This window comes from Ostrea edulis, chromosome 1 (genome assembly GCF_947568905.1).
Source record: "Ostrea edulis chromosome 1, xbOstEdul1.1, whole genome shotgun sequence".
NCBI lineage: Eukaryota > Metazoa > Mollusca > Bivalvia > Ostreida > Ostreidae > Ostrea > Ostrea edulis.
In genome coordinates this window covers 91,799,889-91,816,983 of record NC_079164.1, presented here as the reverse complement: position 1 = coordinate 91,816,983, position 17,095 = coordinate 91,799,889, and the positions used below count along the sequence as shown (strand labels likewise).

The 17,095-nt window shown below is 37.0% G+C and overlaps 2 protein-coding genes across 2 annotated transcripts; one reads left to right on the top strand and one right to left on the bottom strand.

The window, feature by feature from the left end:
- Positions 1 to 1,642: 1,642 nt before the first annotated feature.
- LOC125674327 (NACHT and WD repeat domain-containing protein 2-like) lies at positions 1,643 to 10,146 on the bottom strand. Its single transcript, XM_048911464.2, has 7 exons — positions 9,988 to 10,146; positions 7,948 to 8,070; positions 7,742 to 7,830; positions 7,202 to 7,309; positions 6,927 to 7,119; positions 6,656 to 6,775; positions 1,643 to 6,550 (listed from the first exon to the last, which is right to left on the bottom strand). Exons 1-7 carry the CDS (start codon positions 10,007 to 10,009, stop codon positions 2,109 to 2,111), a joined length of 5,097 nt encoding a protein of 1,698 aa, XP_048767421.2. The 5' UTR covers positions 10,010 to 10,146; the 3' UTR covers positions 1,643 to 2,108.
- A 2,695-nt stretch (positions 10,147 to 12,841) lies between these two features.
- Positions 12,842 to 16,416, top strand: LOC125674434 (SH3 domain-binding glutamic acid-rich-like protein 3). Its single transcript, XM_048911585.2, has 3 exons — positions 12,842 to 13,032; positions 13,575 to 13,742; positions 16,175 to 16,416. The coding sequence occupies exons 1-3, from the start codon at positions 12,988 to 12,990 to the stop codon at positions 16,238 to 16,240; spliced, it is 279 nt and encodes a 92-aa protein (XP_048767542.1). The 5' UTR covers positions 12,842 to 12,987; the 3' UTR covers positions 16,241 to 16,416.
- The last annotated feature ends 679 nt before the right edge of the window (positions 16,417 to 17,095 follow it).

Here is a 17,095-nt window from a genome sequence, read left to right as displayed (position 1 = left end):
GTGTTTGCTCAACTCTCTATTTTGTATTGCTTATAGGAGTTATAAGATTGATCACTGTTCGTTATCTTCACCTTTCACACAAAAGGTTTTCTGTACAGTCCATATCTAAGTTAAGTGATGGGGGTCATATTTCAACATTGAAAAATGACCCCAAAACAAAGTATTTCTCAAATACAATGATCCCCATATATGGCGTGTAAAAAGTTGCTGTATTCGATAATCTTTTGATGTTTAATATTCTTATGATATATGTGCAATAATTGCATTGTGGGTAATATGACGCAATAGCGTTCTACTAAAGTAAGGACGATTTTCATTGGTTTGAAATAACGAAAGTATCCGGTGATGCAGGATATGCAACACTCGTATGATACATGTATATAACACTATGACTATTTACGACCTGTCCTCGAGTTTCCTTTCTGTTTTCCTATATATGCATGTAGCTTTAATCTAGTATCAGCAAAATTAAAGAAGCCCTTCAAATGGTAGAGACATTTAATCACTATAACCATTTTGGCCCCACCCTGGTACCAAAATCCCAACCCTGGAATCATGAAATTTATAACTTGGGAAAGGGTTTCCTATTTCATTCAGTTTCAATTTCCTATCATAAGCATTAAAGAAGACGTTACTTTTGCATCATCGGATACTTTCGTTATTTCCAACCAATGTTGTGTAAATCATAACACCACTATTTTTTATTGTTACGGTATCATGTTAAAGAAACCAAATGTTTCCAGAAATCTGCGATCTTTTTGTGTTAAAATCTATTTTTCCCCCTCCCAAAATGAGAAATTTTAACATATCTATTGGTCATAATTTTTTTTTCAGTGTAATCTTGTAAAACAAATTCTAAAATATGGAATTGTTCGTTTTATCTAATGTCTCCCCAAATTGGAAGTGCTCCAAATGAAACTTCAACCCCTTAATGTACCGGTACTGCATGGTATGGAGGAGAAACCATGAACAGGACCATAAACATGAACTCCGATAAGCCACAAAGGAGAAGTATTCACGAACTATTATTTTACACCCTTCACCTCTCTGATCCATTATAACTTTAAGGATAATAATTGGATCATTCTGTCCCTACAATATGCACATCTGCAAATGGCATTGAAGTATTGTAGAAGATTTCAAGTCTATCGGATAAGCCATATTTAACAACCTCCGCCCCTCTTAGATCCACTAGAACTTAGAGGAAAATAATTGGATCCTCCTGTCCCAACAATATGCACATCTGCAAATGCCAATAAAGCATAGTACAAAGTTTCAAATCTATCAGATAAACCACATAGGGAAAGTGTTCACAAGCTATTTTACATCCTCCATCCCTCTTAGATCCACTATAACTTTTAGGAAAAAATTGGATCCTCCTGTCTTTATGTTCATTCTTTGAAAATGATTAACACATTGTTTGATTGAGCTGTTCATATACTGAATTTGTTGCATGTCACTCAGATGACCGTTCATTGTCGTAAACCCCGGTTGATTACAATCCGTGATGGAGAGAGGAACGAAGTGTAATCAACCGTGGGTTTCCGACGATGATGACCGTTGTTAAGGTCATGGAACTCTTGTCAAAACAGACGTGCTGTTAATATCTTCGATGCTTGGATAAATAAGCAATTAAACTGAATACCAATATTTGCATAGCGATTTTATTGCATGTCAACTGATGTACGTAAATAAATAAGTTATAAATGATGAGAAGCACACACAACGTCAGCAGTTCCTGGATCCGCCCCTGACGTATAAGGACAGTTAATTTAAATTCGCGTTATCGAAACGCGATGAGGAATATGCGATATCACGAGCTAGAGGGAACAGTAACGCGATGAAATAACATATCATCTCTCTTCTTTTTTTTTTACAATCGTTTTTACACCACCGTGCCACTACACCGTCCATCTACAAGTTGACGATAAGACAATGCCATTATGAACTAAGTGGTTATCCAGATTGCATTATTGTGTGACCTATCTTATATGGTATGTAATCTCAGAGTGTTTTGGCTATAAAAAACTCAAAAAATCCTAGTAATTAGCACACAATTTATAACAAGTTGTCATTGATATCATGGACTAGCAGTTACTATCGTCTTTTCATTGTACATAACACGGTGTCTCTCTTCCTAGACTTGTCTGCTGCGCCAGAAACACCGCGGTGGACACGGTCTGATGACTTGGTGGTCTTCTGTTGTCAGTCTGACTTGACACCGTCTGGTTTAATGACTTTCGACTTGTTATATAATTTATATCATTCTCCAATAATTCTGATGAATGGTTCATCTTATCAGGAACAGGAGTTCGACTTGGGAGTTTTGAAATTACTTCTACCATAGGGTCACTCAGTTGTAAAATCAAAGTCCACACCATGACTTTTCCGTCCTCGCAGCCAACGACGATCGTTCTGTCATCGTAACCCACACTCAGGCAACATCCTCGGCCATGGACCGGAATTTTAGCATTCTGTACGCCATCACAGGCACGAAGAACCAGCAATTCTGTACAGTCTTTGGACAAACCAACAATATATTGCCCTTTCAGCGCTAAACACGGGCATTTTAAGTCTCGCTCCTTGTTGCGTGTATTTGGTACTTTGAAATTTGATTCAGTGGAGAAAAGGATTCCTTTATCGTCTAAAATGACCTTGTTGTGCGAAGAAAATTGAATTTTGGTCATATCAGTCGCTGGTTCTAAGAATGAAGAAAAATGAGTTAGGCATTCTTCTTTCTCGACATTATAAACTACAGCTCCTTTTGGATAGGAAATGGCTGTATTCAATTCTTCTCTCCTCTCATATACAACCAAACAGCTACATTCCTGATAAGGAAAAACGTCAATAAGGGTATCGTTTTCGCCCAGCGTCTGAATAACGTCAGTGATTTTTATCATTCTGTTCGTTGCAGAGGGACTGAACAGCCCACGGACAAGAAGACGTGTTTCAAATTCATTTTCACTTTCATTTTCTTCATCTAAAGTAAAGGTTTTGACAACTCCTACCAAATAACTGAATTCATCTTCAGAAACAACGCAGGGAGTGGTCAAAAACTCTGTCTTCTCTGGGAAATCGCATAGGAAATTGTAGTCTGAATCTAAAGCTGTGATTTCTAAGTTGTATGCATTATTCTTCCAATGGTCGGATATATTCGCCGAGGTTACGAAAACGAGAGTTCTACAGTTTTCGGAGAAAACAGCGAAGCGACTATCAAAAACGTGTCGAATCTTACTTCTAACCCGTACATCCCATACTATATCATCATACAGAACGACTTTCTCAGAGGAGGTCTGGTCTTTCAAACTTTGAGAATTCATTCGTGCAATGACGTAGTTTCCATCCTTTGAAACAATGATTTCACGGACATGACCGATGTCTTTGTTGTTGCTTAAAGCGTATTCAATTTGTCCACTACTGCTGTTCACAATTTTGGCATCATCCTTATTTGAACCTACACAGACAACTTGATGTTTGTCATGAAGTATTTTGGCAATTTTGACCGGACTTTGAAATATTTCGTTGGAATGTGCGATTGCATGATCGATGTTGCTTAAATCCCAAACTTGTACGTCGTTGTCCGCAGATATTGTAGCTGCTTTATTAGTTGCAAATGACGTCAACAGTTTCAAAAGAGGAGCGTTTCCTGTCTGGAAAATACGTGCGAGTTTTCCAGTGTCTGTTTTCCAAATGAGAACAAAAGAACCTCTTATTGCAATCAGCAAGCTGTCATCTACAGAGTAGGACACGCTGGCGTAGTTAGAAGACGGATATGCCAAACAACAAGATGGTAAATTGTTGTTTAGGGGCTTTTGTTTTTCTGTACTGGTCGCAAACAAACGAAGACTCTTTCCTGCCATGATAACTAGAGTTGATCCATTGTTGGATAGTTTCATATCCCGGATGTCGATATCGGTCATAAGGTTATTCCTCCTGAAGTGTTTGTTGGTGATATCGAAGGTAATTGCTTCAACTTGTTTGCTCTTGGTCACAACAAAACATTTTTTATTTTCCCAGAGAATAATTTGTTTCGGGACATCGCTAGCTTCTCCTGTGCATTTTCGAACTAGCTGTGGCAGTTCAAACAGGTAAATAGTACGTCCTGACTCACAAACAAAGTATGTTTCCTGGGAATTGAATGCTATGGTTCGTGAATGGTAGCTAAATCTATGAATTAGCGATGCGTCGGCAACGTTGATGAGATATGGACCAGGCTCTCTTTGTAACACAAGTGCTAGATACTTCTTTGAAACACAAACACCTGCGATATCATCATATTTATATTCGATTGAATCATACAGTTCACCACAATCGGAACGAAATATCCGAACAGTTCCGTCATTGCAAAACACATTCAGAAAATTTCCATCCGTCGTCGAGTAAATTTGACCAAAAGGCATCACTATTTCAGGCCGCGGATCCCCCTTTGTGATCTCCCATGCCCTCAACGAAAGCGAGCCAGCAGTTTTAGCTGTTAGAAAAATACCACGGGGACTCTGATGAAAATAAATATTTGACGCACCTTCGGCATTAAATTTGTATTGCAGTGGCCCGCCTGGCGTGTTGTAACACTGGCAGTTAGGAACTAACGGGCAATACCTTTGTGCATACAAGTCACAAGTGTAAACTAATTGTCGAATGTACTTGTGGGATTTAGTATGTTGTATCAGTCGACCCGACAACTCCGCCCCCAAACAATTTAGGTCCTTTTCGATGGTTGGTACTGCCATTTTTAAGGCATCCTCGACAATTCTAATTTCTCGATCAGATGCATCATTGTAGTCTCTCAAGAGTTCCTGAATTGTTGCTGACTTTATTCTTTGCAACATATACTCTAGATTACACAGCACGTGACTCTTCAGGTCGTCGATACGATTACTTTCTCGGAGACTGTAACAAAGGTGTTGGAATTTCCTTATGTTGTAAGTCGTCGTTGCTTCAGTACTTCCGAAGTGATTCGGTTGCTCGCACAAAAATCGACATGCTTCTTTTTCTCCTTTCGGTTTATCGTTCTTGCACTGATATGGTTTTCGTGCGGATCCTCCCCATGTGCCCAAGAAATAGTCCGCGATGTTTGAATGAAGAACTTCTTCCAATTCCTTGTCTCTTAAATACCTTTCCACTGCTGCGTCGTAAAACTGCTTGTGTTTCCATGATAATACTAGTATTCCATCAACCTCCCTCTCCTTGACAAAAGGTTCAAGGTCATGTAACAAACGAACTGGGAAATATGATGGCATTCTTCTTATGGGAGTTTCACAGTATTCCGTGACGTCATCTAGTAGAACTTCATCGATCGACATGATATCAAGTAACTCGGACTCGCTCAAGCCCAAGTTAGAAGCAGTAAGGTAACCAAGAAAACGAGATACAAATAAAGTTCCATGTTCTTTATCGATTCGTTCAAAAATGATTTGTATATTTTCTTTCACACTTTTTCCGACGACACAAAAACTAGTGTCGTCGTAGGAATGCCAACGCTTTGCTTCTTCAATAGCCATTGATAAAAATAAAGGCAATGTGCACACCTGGAACGCGTCTTTTACGATTGACATCTGTTCGTATGTAACTGACCTCCAACTTGAGCTAAGCATAGCTCTGAAAATTCTTTCACAATCTGTGGAATTTAATGGGTTTAAATAGAAGACGCTGTCTTTGCACTTGTCTAACAAGCACGCGCACAATCTCTCCCTATTTGAGCTACAAGACACAATCAATTTGACATTGACTGCAATTTTTATTGGCAGCCATTCGAAGTTGTGGTTATCTTGTAACAGATCTACTGAATCCAGGAGAATTATCAACAATCCACCAAACTCCCCACTAAGGAGAAGCTCAGAGAAGTAGTATTTCAACTGCTTGTAATCTGTTGGGATTTCATTCGGATCTTTTCCCATCAAGTCAACCAAATGACGACAGAGGTTGTAAAGAAACTGACGTGAGGTGGTGATTTGAGTTTCTCCAACGAATCTAAACACAATGACCGTCCTCATCGATAAGTCTTTGTTGAATATGGCAGTGTTCACGTCTTTAATAATTTTCACCATTGCAGATGTCTTCCCAACTCCATTTCCCCCAATAATTGCAAAAGGTCTGTCCGTTTCTGATAAAAAGTAATCCTTTGTTGCAGACATCAAATCATCTCTCTCAAGCCATGGGCATTGGGAAGATTTAAGAAAGCTCCAGTGATTGTAAACTTCCCTAAAAAACAAATCGTTCTTCACGGTGTTTTGGTTTCTTATGGACTCATCAACCATCCCTTTCACTGTACAATATAATTTGCTTGCAAATGTTTTAGATAATTCTTTTCGATCAGATGAAATTTCCTCTGCAGTTATAACGATTCCACTTCGTCGCATATTTTCATGGACAGTCTCTCTAAGACTTTTCGGTAAAAACCCATTACTACTCTCTGTACATGAACTACTGCAGTCATCCACCGGGCTATCTTTTCCATCTCGTAGTGGTCGTTTTACATACAAAATGCAATTTTTGTCTCTATGTTGCCGATCAACTGCCAATATTCCAGTTTCTACTTCATTTTCCAGGCCTAGAAATACGAAGTTGGGTTAAAAATATAATCTACATAAAGAAATATTGCAGAAATAATGAAATATTCCTCAGAGTAAGGTCTGTCTCAAATATATTCTATTACCTATTGGCTTGAACTCCATATACGTTTCTGTGTCGATCATTCCTTTTTCTAGACAAGCTTCGGAAGCTTTTAAGAATATTCTTTGTAGTATAGCAAGTGTAGATGACCATTTTTCAGAGTCTGTCAGACAAAAATATTATTGCATGTAATTAATGGAGAAAACTTGAGAATTATGAACAGGAAATTTCAACAAAATGTAACAGTACCTGTTAATATCAAATGTCAAACAAGAAAATAGAGACGAAAAACATGATGATTTTTTAAATCTTACAGCCCTGCTGGAAATCCACTTGTAAATGATAGTACGGTGTAGGGCCGTTTTTGTCTTCTTTGTAGCATCTATCTACAAACAGAACCTCGTCTTCAAAACCGCACGAAGCTAAAAATTCCAGTAAAGTTTCGTATTCGTCTTTCTCTACTTCTATTGGTGGATACCAAACATCTTCATCTTCGCACAACATGCACTGAAAATAGATTCGTTCTCTATCTGATATGAATCAAAATGTTGAGGACATCACTTGCTTTCAGAATGTTTAAATGTCTTACAAGAATATTTGGGCCCATGGAAGATTTCTGACATCGTTGAAGTTCTCGAAGAAACATCGGCTGGAACACATCATCTTCCTTCCTAGATCCCCATCGTAAATCGACAACCTATATAGAACGTAATGGTTGTAACATATGAACCATATTTTGATAAAATACAAAGTAGTTTACGGTTGTTTACTTGTTATTATACATGTTCTGTATTGTCAATAAAGAAACCAGTAGTATCTGCTCTACGTCATTGATCGAAATGTAGCGGATGTCATAATTTGCGAGATTCTTCTTTTACTTTAAATAAAACCTTGTCGGAAGACTTTGGATGAAAAGCTAGGTTAATTTGAAATTTCAAATTCACTGAAGTACAATATTTAATATATTTACATGCATATGTATATACGAAGCATGAGATGGAGGTGTTTAATGCATACTTCACTACATTTCTAGAATCGAGTCCTTGTGTGGATTTCGCTCTTAATATCATGTGAAATATAGCTGTATTAGGAAGTAACTGGACAGACCCTTGGAACATAACCAACTTACGTGGAAGTCCACTCCATGGTTGTCCCGGAAGTGACGTCTCAGGTCAGGGTATACATTTTTCATCAAAACTTCTCGTTCTCTTTCAAACTCTGAAACGTAAAACACTAGTAAGAAAAAGGTTGGGGAACCATTCTTTAAGTATGCAGTAGACATTCTCTGAGATCTTACTACGAGTTCTGTTACAGACAGGTTATATTGAGCATTACCTTTCCTACTGGCGCAGATGTATAGTTTGACGACATTGGAGTGAATCTGAGGAAGGTCGTTAAGGTTGAACCCGCCGTGAAGAAGGTAGTGCTTTAGCTGTTCCTCTTCTGTGTCAAAGGTCTCTAAGAGTGAAAATGTATGAAGATAGAAGCACACTGCTAGTTAGGACTGGATTTCCTTCAGTAAAGAATCTACATACTTGTATGTACAATATTAATGCTAAATTCTAATACAATGACAATCTATTGAAGACATTCCACTGCTACCAGATTTACAATAATGATTTACAACGAAAATCATGAAATAGTGGAAGAGTAAAGATTGTACTCGCTAATAACTTTAGAAGTGTTTGGATTTCCCGACACGTTATGCAAGCTCTCTTTGACATGTCGTGAAATGTCATATAAATCTTTGAAAAAGAATGCCTCGCGCCACCATTCCTTACAAACAGACGACGATGTCAAACATTGCAGGAGATAACAGTGACGTAAACAATGTGTGCTATTTGAAATTCACAGCTATGGGGTAATTAAGTATGAAGGATGCAGTATTTTGTCGAGTTTCCACGATATAATCCCCCCCCCCCCCATTTATTAATATAAAATTTGACGCACGAGTCTGCTGCTGTTAGTAACCTTAGTCATATCATATGAGCTAATCACAAAAGAGACGCCATATGTCGTTAATTCCATACGAGGGTAAACATTTTTTAAAAGTCAATTTCTTCAATATAACTGGTTTGATCGGGAAATTTAAGTTTGTACGATAATATTTGCCAGTGAATTCCGTCTGTATCATTCCAAAAAAGAAATGAGTAGACAGCCGCTACTTATCAAAGTCAAACATCTATATCGACAGATCAATAGCGATTCTTGACATCTGAAAGGACGTACTTAGTTTTTTATTAAAAAGATAGCATGTTTTTGTAGATAAGCGCAGACCTTTTTAACACATAGAACTTGTCAGTTTAAGTGGCTTGTCTAGCACTATTCAGTCGGGGTATTAAAAGTTTGATAATTTAATCCAAAATCTAATTTAATGTATAGAAAGTCTAAAATACTTTGTATAATGTTTTATAGGACAATTTAAAAGATACCAACAGAAACCTGTAGAATACATGTGCAGTTTGCGAGATACTTTACGCACCATATTTGTATCATCTTAAAACAAAGGTTCGCTTCGGCATTTCTACAAGATTTAATTTGCTATTCTATATCGTTTGTTTAAAAAATTTGAGCACAATTATGGACATGACAGAAGGAATCCGTGTAGAAGGATTGACGGATTGACCTAGCTTGTTATTTTTACGGTGCTGATATTCTGGGCCGTTGTTCGTTTAAAGCCGTTCGTTTAATATGATAAATAATCCGATGTCAAAACGAAACGTTGTACCCAAATGCAAATGCGGTCGTTTTCAAATAATACATATATTCTGCAAGTGGTTTCTAAACAGTCCCTGTTAAAGAATTAGTCGATAGTTAATCATTAATGTTCTAGCTATTAGTATTGACAAGACAAATATTTGAGGAGAGTCAATATAATTATATTAGTACATTTGTTGAAACCTTATGTTATACTTTGACCTCGAAAGTTCACGGCTGGTAGAAAAAGGTCTATATTCATGCACTGCCAATTTTTTTTATCATGGATATTTATTTTGAAGATGTATCTACCCAGCAATGCACATTCGTCAAACACCTGTGTTAAGTATGAGCGTAGTGTTAAATTATCCTGAAAATTGTACAAAAACGCGTTGACGTGCGTGTGTGTGTTAAGTTGATTATGGTGAAAGTAAGTTTTCGTTTTAGTGAATGACTGGATATAAATTATCCGATAATCGTTGTTTTGTAAACATTCATTAAACTCTCTAGTAATTCCAAATATTATGAAATTTTCATATAAAATCGTAAAATTACAGCACAGTAGACGTGATTATTATTCGCAACCGTGACAATTCTATCATCAAGTTCTTGTATTCCGGAATGGCGGTCTGCGCAATATTTACCGACTCCATCGTACACCAAAGAAATGAATCCTACCTTTGAGGGACTCCTCATCCATTTCCCCCCACCGATTCCGTCAGTAGCGCTCTAGATATGCATTTGGGCAGGTTGTCAAGGACTCGTTGGGTCTGATACCGGGCAGATAACTCCCGACCGGTATTAGTGACAATTCTGTTTGAATCTCCCCGCAGAGGAACAATGAATACCGCATTTAAAAGTCTACTAAAACGATCAATATATAGTATTGTGCGAAAAGGTATGTTTAACTTCTTAAAGGCTATGGGATTTTAATGCCTTTTAAAGCATGCGCTACCTGAATTATCAGATAAAACTATTTAACACCGGTAGTTTTCGTAGGAAACATTATATTTGTTCTCGTATACACTTTAGTGTGCTTATTACCGAGTGGAAATGATTTAAACAGGTACCTTTATTTGTTCATATCATCAGCCACATGTGGATTAAGCTAATCAACGCGTAAAATCGGGGAAATATTATCTTAGGTAGTATTTCATCTTGAAAAAAAATATTAATTCCGTCTCTCTTGAAAACTAGAAACAAACAGGGATCCAGAACATTTCTTTTTATTGATTACATGTATATTTCAATAGGGCTCCTCTGAGAGTAACTTTGTTGACATTTCCATAGGATATCTGTTACTGGAAATTCATAAGCATACATTAACTTGGATATACCGCTGTACATATTATGGTGGCATATTTCTGACATCACTTGTCAGATAATCATGTCGACTTGTCAGATAATCATGTCGACATGTCAGATCATCATGTTGACTTGTCAGATAATAAAAAAGTTTAAAAAGTAACCGTAAAATGCTTTCATGCCCAGAATGTGCCATCAACATAATGATCTGACAAGTCGACATAATGATCTAATAAGTCTAAATCTAAATCAGATCATTATGTCAACTTGTCAGTTCTTTTTCTTTTCTTTTTTCTTCTTCTTCGACTTGTCAGATGATTATGTTAACTTGTCAGATAATTATGTTGACTTTCCACATGATTAAACGACTTTTTTAATTCAATAATACATGCCCTCTATACCCTCACTGGTTATTAAAACAGAACCAGTGAGGGTATTTTTCTAAAAGGGCTTATTTTGATTTATTTTGGACTTTAGGGGTATGCACGATGTTGTTGGCATGTATTAGAAATGTTTTCAACAAAAAAATAATTAAATCAACTCATGTAGCTTATTCGGAGGGGGGGGGGGGGAGTCCTGAACTCAAGCACCTGTGCATCTTTATGCACTGAACGACATATTTTTCTCGTCTTGGTTGTAGTTAAATTAACACAAGAACTTGCAGCTTATCGTCAAATATTAAGCTACTAAAATGAATGTCGCCCTGCATGGCTAATTTATACACGAATTTTGAAAGATGATATTTGATGTAAGTTGCTGAAAATATGTCGAGAAGATGCCAATTTTATGCTCAAAATAAATACTTTTGGACAATATCAATAATTTAATCAACCAAATGATTGGATGAAAGCGACTTTAATTACGCCACTTTGAAAACATCGAAACATTCGAAACCGATTCCATTAAATCGTTTGATTGATTAAATGAGAAGATATCGCCAAAAACTGTTTCTTAATTTGAGCATTTGTGGTGTTAAAAGATAAAATGATTGCGATTGGTTTATTATTTGTTGGATACTATATAGTAGCCAGTAATTTTACTGATATATTTTAATTTACGACCACACAATATAGCGCGGCCTTTCTTGAATCACTGCATTCTTATATCGTCTATAATTTCGCAAGATTTAGTTTCTCTGGATTTGATATTACAATTTCTTATGACCCACTGTCCAGTCCCAGGGCCCAGGGATGGCTCAACTGATTCACAAGTATAGGATGCTTATGCTATCAAGTTTGAAAATATTATATATATATATATATATATATATATATAGTATCAATATATTGAGATTTATATATGCATGGTATCGGTACCTGACTAAATCCCGGTCTCGGTCCCGGTCTTCGGTCTCGGTCAAGCAAAAGAATGGTTGTATGATATTAATTCCAGGCCTGGATCCATGATTTTCAAATGGGTGGGGTGTAGCAAAGCGGTGTTCTGGGGATTAATTACATTGTATTTTTAAAAATTCGAGATCTTCCGACGCGACTGATTTACTTTTTTTAATTGCAAAGTGCAACCAAATTGAAATTGTTGATTAGCTCTACATACAGGCTGCAAGGTGAACGGTATGATTTATGTATGTACAGGGATAGTCAGCGGAGCTTTCTTCAAACTGGAATTTCCAGGATACTAATTGTAAACTAGCATTCATAGTATGTTTAGTTTAATAACGCGTATATCTCAAATATAATAATATAAATCTAAAATCCTTCAAGAGGGAAGGGGTGTGGGATTCATCTCTCACCCCCGCTCTTCTAAATCCACTTATGTTAAATTGTTTGAATATTCCTAATCACATTTTTTTAAATATATGTACTCTCTGCATTTTCTTTCACCTTAATAGATAGATCACATTAATGTCAACGCAGAAAAGTCTGTTTGATAATAAAGAAAGATGTTTGTACATGTATTTTTTTTATTCGAACAAGGAACGATAGGGCTATATTTCACACGAAATTAATTTCACTGGAAACATTTATTTTTCGCTAATTTCCCATCTGGACATAATCTAACAAGCATTCATGAATGAAAGCTGGTGTGAAACTTTCCCCACTCCCCGAAGTGAGGCCTGCAAAAGGATACGTACGTATGCGTGAAGACCCCAGCCAAAAAAAATCTTTTCTTCATTTCCTAAAATTAATTCAGTTGTCACTGGCGCATAATTCATTTCATGAGTAGCCATTCAAACATGCAGCTCTACAACTTTGCCAAAAATTGATAGCCATGTGCACACTCGTGCATCTCGATGCTGAATCATCAGCCTTGCTCATCACAGGGGGGATCCGACAGGGATGCTGGCTGCTACTTATCGGCCTCAAACACAGCGCTACTGTATATACAGCGTATATCTATAGTATATAGAGAAAGATGACGATTAAATTCTACATGACTACGGTGGCTACTAACCGGGAGGTGAGTACAACGTTAAATGTCCTTATTTTTACTTGCTACTATTTTCTTTTTGTGATTTTGTTTATAACTCTACAAATTTCGATCACGATTTGTAGTTTGTGTTGGGCTTCCGCTTTGTTTTGATAACTGATATCTTGGTTGATTTTTCCGTCTAGCAGACAAAGATGCTGTGAATGTTTATTGGGAATTTTACTTTTTCCAATAATTCCATCTTGTACAATAGCATTATTGTATTGACAGTAGGGTCTGGGCACTACTCTTCTGCATGCAATGATGCTCGTGTGGAGTACATTTCACACTCGTTACACACGCCCATAGTATTATATCACTATACTCATTTTCCATCTTAAACCCTCTTCATTCTCGAGATTACGTCTTACAAAGGTTCCAGTGTAAGAGGGTGCACTTCATCCAAGGCAAGAGGGATGTAAAATATTATATACGTAAAATCAAACTAATGTGACAAACACAGATCTTCACAATCTATTTTTACTCATAGACGTGGAGCATTTCATTCAACTTTGTACGAATTTTGTTTCCAGATATACATAAAACAGAATCGAATAAAACTGATTCTGGACGGCAAGAAGATCCCTTATGAGGAGATAGACCTGAGTAAGAACCAGGAGGTCCGGGAGGAGATGCGGGCCAGGGCCGGGATACCCGACTTATTACCTCCCCAGATATTTAATGGAGACACGTATTGCGGGGTAAATCATCTTCAGTAATGCACGGTTATGTAGACTAGCACATTGTACACAGTAAACTTATCTTAAATTGACAAGGTCAAACAAAAATTTGTTTCCATTACTTTAAATAGCGATGAATCCATGACCTATCGACTTCTGATGAATTGGATCTGTATCTACACTAGAATGTAGGGCCATTTGAAGAGTAATGTACATGAATGCCGTGGGGATGGGGGTGGGGGTGGGGTGTGTGTTAAAAACGTATCATGAAATTTCTAAAATCATCAGTCTCCGGGACGTTTCCCATTGCGACCCATGAAAGCTGATAATTTGATGAACACAAAAGCATAAATAAAAATAAGATTAATGAAGGTATTTTTCTTATTCAAACTAACCTTACAGTTTGTTAAAGTAAATTAGCTGTCATTTTGATGTCGGGAACATTTTGTTGTAAAATTGTGATTTACTATTTCAATGGAAAAAAAATGAAGGTATATAAACTTTCGTTATTAATATTCGTGTCAGAAAACCCATTAAACGGCTCTGAATGAAGCAAAATTACATTATTGTCTTCCCGTACAAAAATTGATTTTTACATAATGCTATATATGCAATAGCACCAAAATCTTTATTTTGATAAAATCTTAGTTTTAATTTTATCAATGATAATGGTTAAAGTTACATACAAAACTATCACAATAGCACATTTTTACAGCAAAATCAGATTTTCAGATTTAGAGCTGGTATCGGAGGGTTTGATTGGCATGGGGCACCAGACGTCCACCTTACCTACACCCCAGGGGACAAATATGCTCTTGTACAAAACGTCCAGTGGTTTTTATTAATATTGAAAGGTAGAGAATTCGGCCCCAGGGGCCTGTGGTATGTTACTGTATGTTATGGTTTAGCTGAAAGCTGCTCAAGTGAGCTTTTCTGATATGAAGGTTGTCCTTCGTTTGTCTGTCTGCAAACCTCTTCACTTTCCACTTTACACAAAGTATTCCGAAGTAAAGTGGACTGGGATTCGTACAGATGAAGTACTATATATGTCCCTTTCCAAGGGAGAAAATTTGGGAAATAGTAAAAAATAAGTAAGATGTTAGAATCTTCTCTCAACGACCAGAAAAGCCGAAAACTTGTACAAACGTCTCCTTATTTGATATGTAGATTCAAGTTCATTCAGACCCTGACTCAAGGGGTTAGGGTGGGCCAAAACAAGATTGAAAGTTTCACAAAGGAATATTTAGGGAAATTCTTTCAAACTTGTTTTCTTAAGAATAACAACATGTAAATTGTCATCATTAGGTAGTGTATCTGTAAGTTTACTGGCACCACCATGCCCAGGGCCGGGACACGGCCACAATAGATGTTAAAAGGTTTACACGGGAAGCTATAGGAAAATGCTTTCAAACTCTTCTTCTCCAAATCCAGAAAAATTATAATATGCAAGCTTCCTCACAAAGTGTAGATTCTTATTTGTGACCATTTGGGTATGTGACAGAGGTGGGAAAGATATTAAAAATAATTCACGGTTAAAGGAATAATCCAAATAATTGTCGGAAAAATCTCTCAAAATCTTTCTATCGGGAATCACGAGATGATTTACCGAATTGATATGCAAGCATCCTCACGTAGTGTAGATTTAAGTTTTGTCATCACCATGGCTCGCCTGACCAGGGCAGGGCCACAGTGTTCAGAGGTTGAACTATTTTACATAGGGGTACAGTTGTATGTTGAAAAATTCTTTGAAAATCTCAAAAACTTCAAGAGTACAAATTGTGAAATTAGAGTACAATTAACCCATGGGGGTTGGAATTAAAGGGGTATAAACTTTTCCCTATGAATATAAAAGAATTTGTTTTAAATTCCTCTCAGGAACCACATGGTTGCAATATTTTGAATTGGCCGTAAGCGCCGAGCAAAGGCCTTTTGAAGTCCTTTACCGATCTTGGTGACGTCTCCATATGAGTGAAAAATTCTCAAGAGAGACGTTACAATCAAACCTCATTTAGTGTAGATTCAAGTTTGCTCGCACCATAGGAGTTTCAAAGTTTGACACAAGGAAAATACAATTGATCCGGTGAGTGTTGTTGACCATGGGCCTCTTATCATCTGGGTGGTCCTCATTCATATAGAAGTATCTGGGGGTGTGGTCTCGAGTTTGATTCCTGTGATATGTTTCGAACTTTCGTTATCGGTAGCGAAACTGCTGACATTGGTGCAAACAACGCCATGGGAAAAGATATTTGTATGACATAATATAGAACTTGTTACGTATCGAGTGTCTCAGTGGCGGGTCCAGAAATCTTCAGGGAGGCTGGGTGGGGTTTTGAGGTATCGACTGTCTTGACTATTAGGTTTGTGGCTCAATGTGTACAATGTGTGACGTTATTTTTGAGTAAGATACTTCTTACTGCTTTCACACATTCAATGTTTGTGTTTTATTTTACCAGGATTTCCAAGCTTTTGACGACGCAAATGAGGACGGAAGACTGTTGGAATTTCTTCAGTTAAAGTGATGTATGAAACGGAGGAGAGTGCAGAGTGGAGGAATGAAAGAAATCAAAATACAGATACTTTACTAGCCAATCCCTTTTATAAGACAGCATTCACTGTCATAAAGTTATTACGTCATTGTGGATTTTATATTGTTTATGTCGATTTGTAATTTTATGTAAACAATGTATTCAATATATGTGGATCTGCTTTTTTTGTCAAGTACATGCATGAATCTCTCTCTCTCTCTCTCTCTCTCTCTCTCTCTCACACACACACACACACACACACATACTGTTTTTACAATTGAAAAACAAATAATCAGGAGCGAAATAACAAAATCAACAAAAAGTCATCCCAATTAGATAAAGATTATTCCTATATTAAACTAAGCGATCATTTCGTAAAATGGACATAGAACCGGAAACGGGTATCATGGATCGACCAGAATCATTAACACCATATGGTTTGTAAAGTTGATATGGGATATTCAGTCTCAAGAGCTTGTAATATATTAAAAGAATTAGATGCTGTCATAAGACGGTAATATCCGCACTTAAATGTCTGTTATCAATTTACTAGTGAAGAAGCTGCAATATGGTTATTCTATAATTTACATAAATATATATATATATATATGTGTGTGTGTGTGTGTATATCCTCCGTTCGTCCGTCAACAGACAACTCGATGGAATCAACATGCATCTCTTCCCTTCATTCGTCTGTAGACAACCATGCAGACAAGAATATTAACCAACCTTACCTGAGCAGAAAGCAAACCCTGCGTGTGTTCTGAATCAGCTTCATCAGACAAGACTCAGCAGATCCATATGTGGTGTTAGTTAATCTTTTCGTTCAGGAACATCAAATAACAACAC

Coding starts and splice junctions, on each gene's coding strand:
- LOC125674327 (XM_048911464.2), bottom strand. CDS start 10,009: ATGGATGAGGAGTCCCTCAAAG. Junction 8,071..9,987: donor GGATGAGGAGTCCCTCAAAG/GTAGGATTCATT, acceptor TTTCACTCTTAG/AGACCTTTGACACAGAAGAG. Junction 7,310..7,741: donor ACCATGGAGTGGACTTCCAC/GTAAGTTGGTTA, acceptor CGTTCTATATAG/GTTGTCGATTTACGATGGGG.
- LOC125674434 (XM_048911585.2), top strand. CDS start 12,988: ATGACGATTAAATTCTACATGACTACGGTGGCTACTAACCGGGAG. Junction 13,033..13,574: donor CGGTGGCTACTAACCGGGAG/GTGAGTACAACG, acceptor TTTTGTTTCCAG/ATATACATAAAACAGAATCG. Junction 13,743..16,174: donor ATGGAGACACGTATTGCGGG/GTAAATCATCTT, acceptor TTATTTTACCAG/GATTTCCAAGCTTTTGACGA.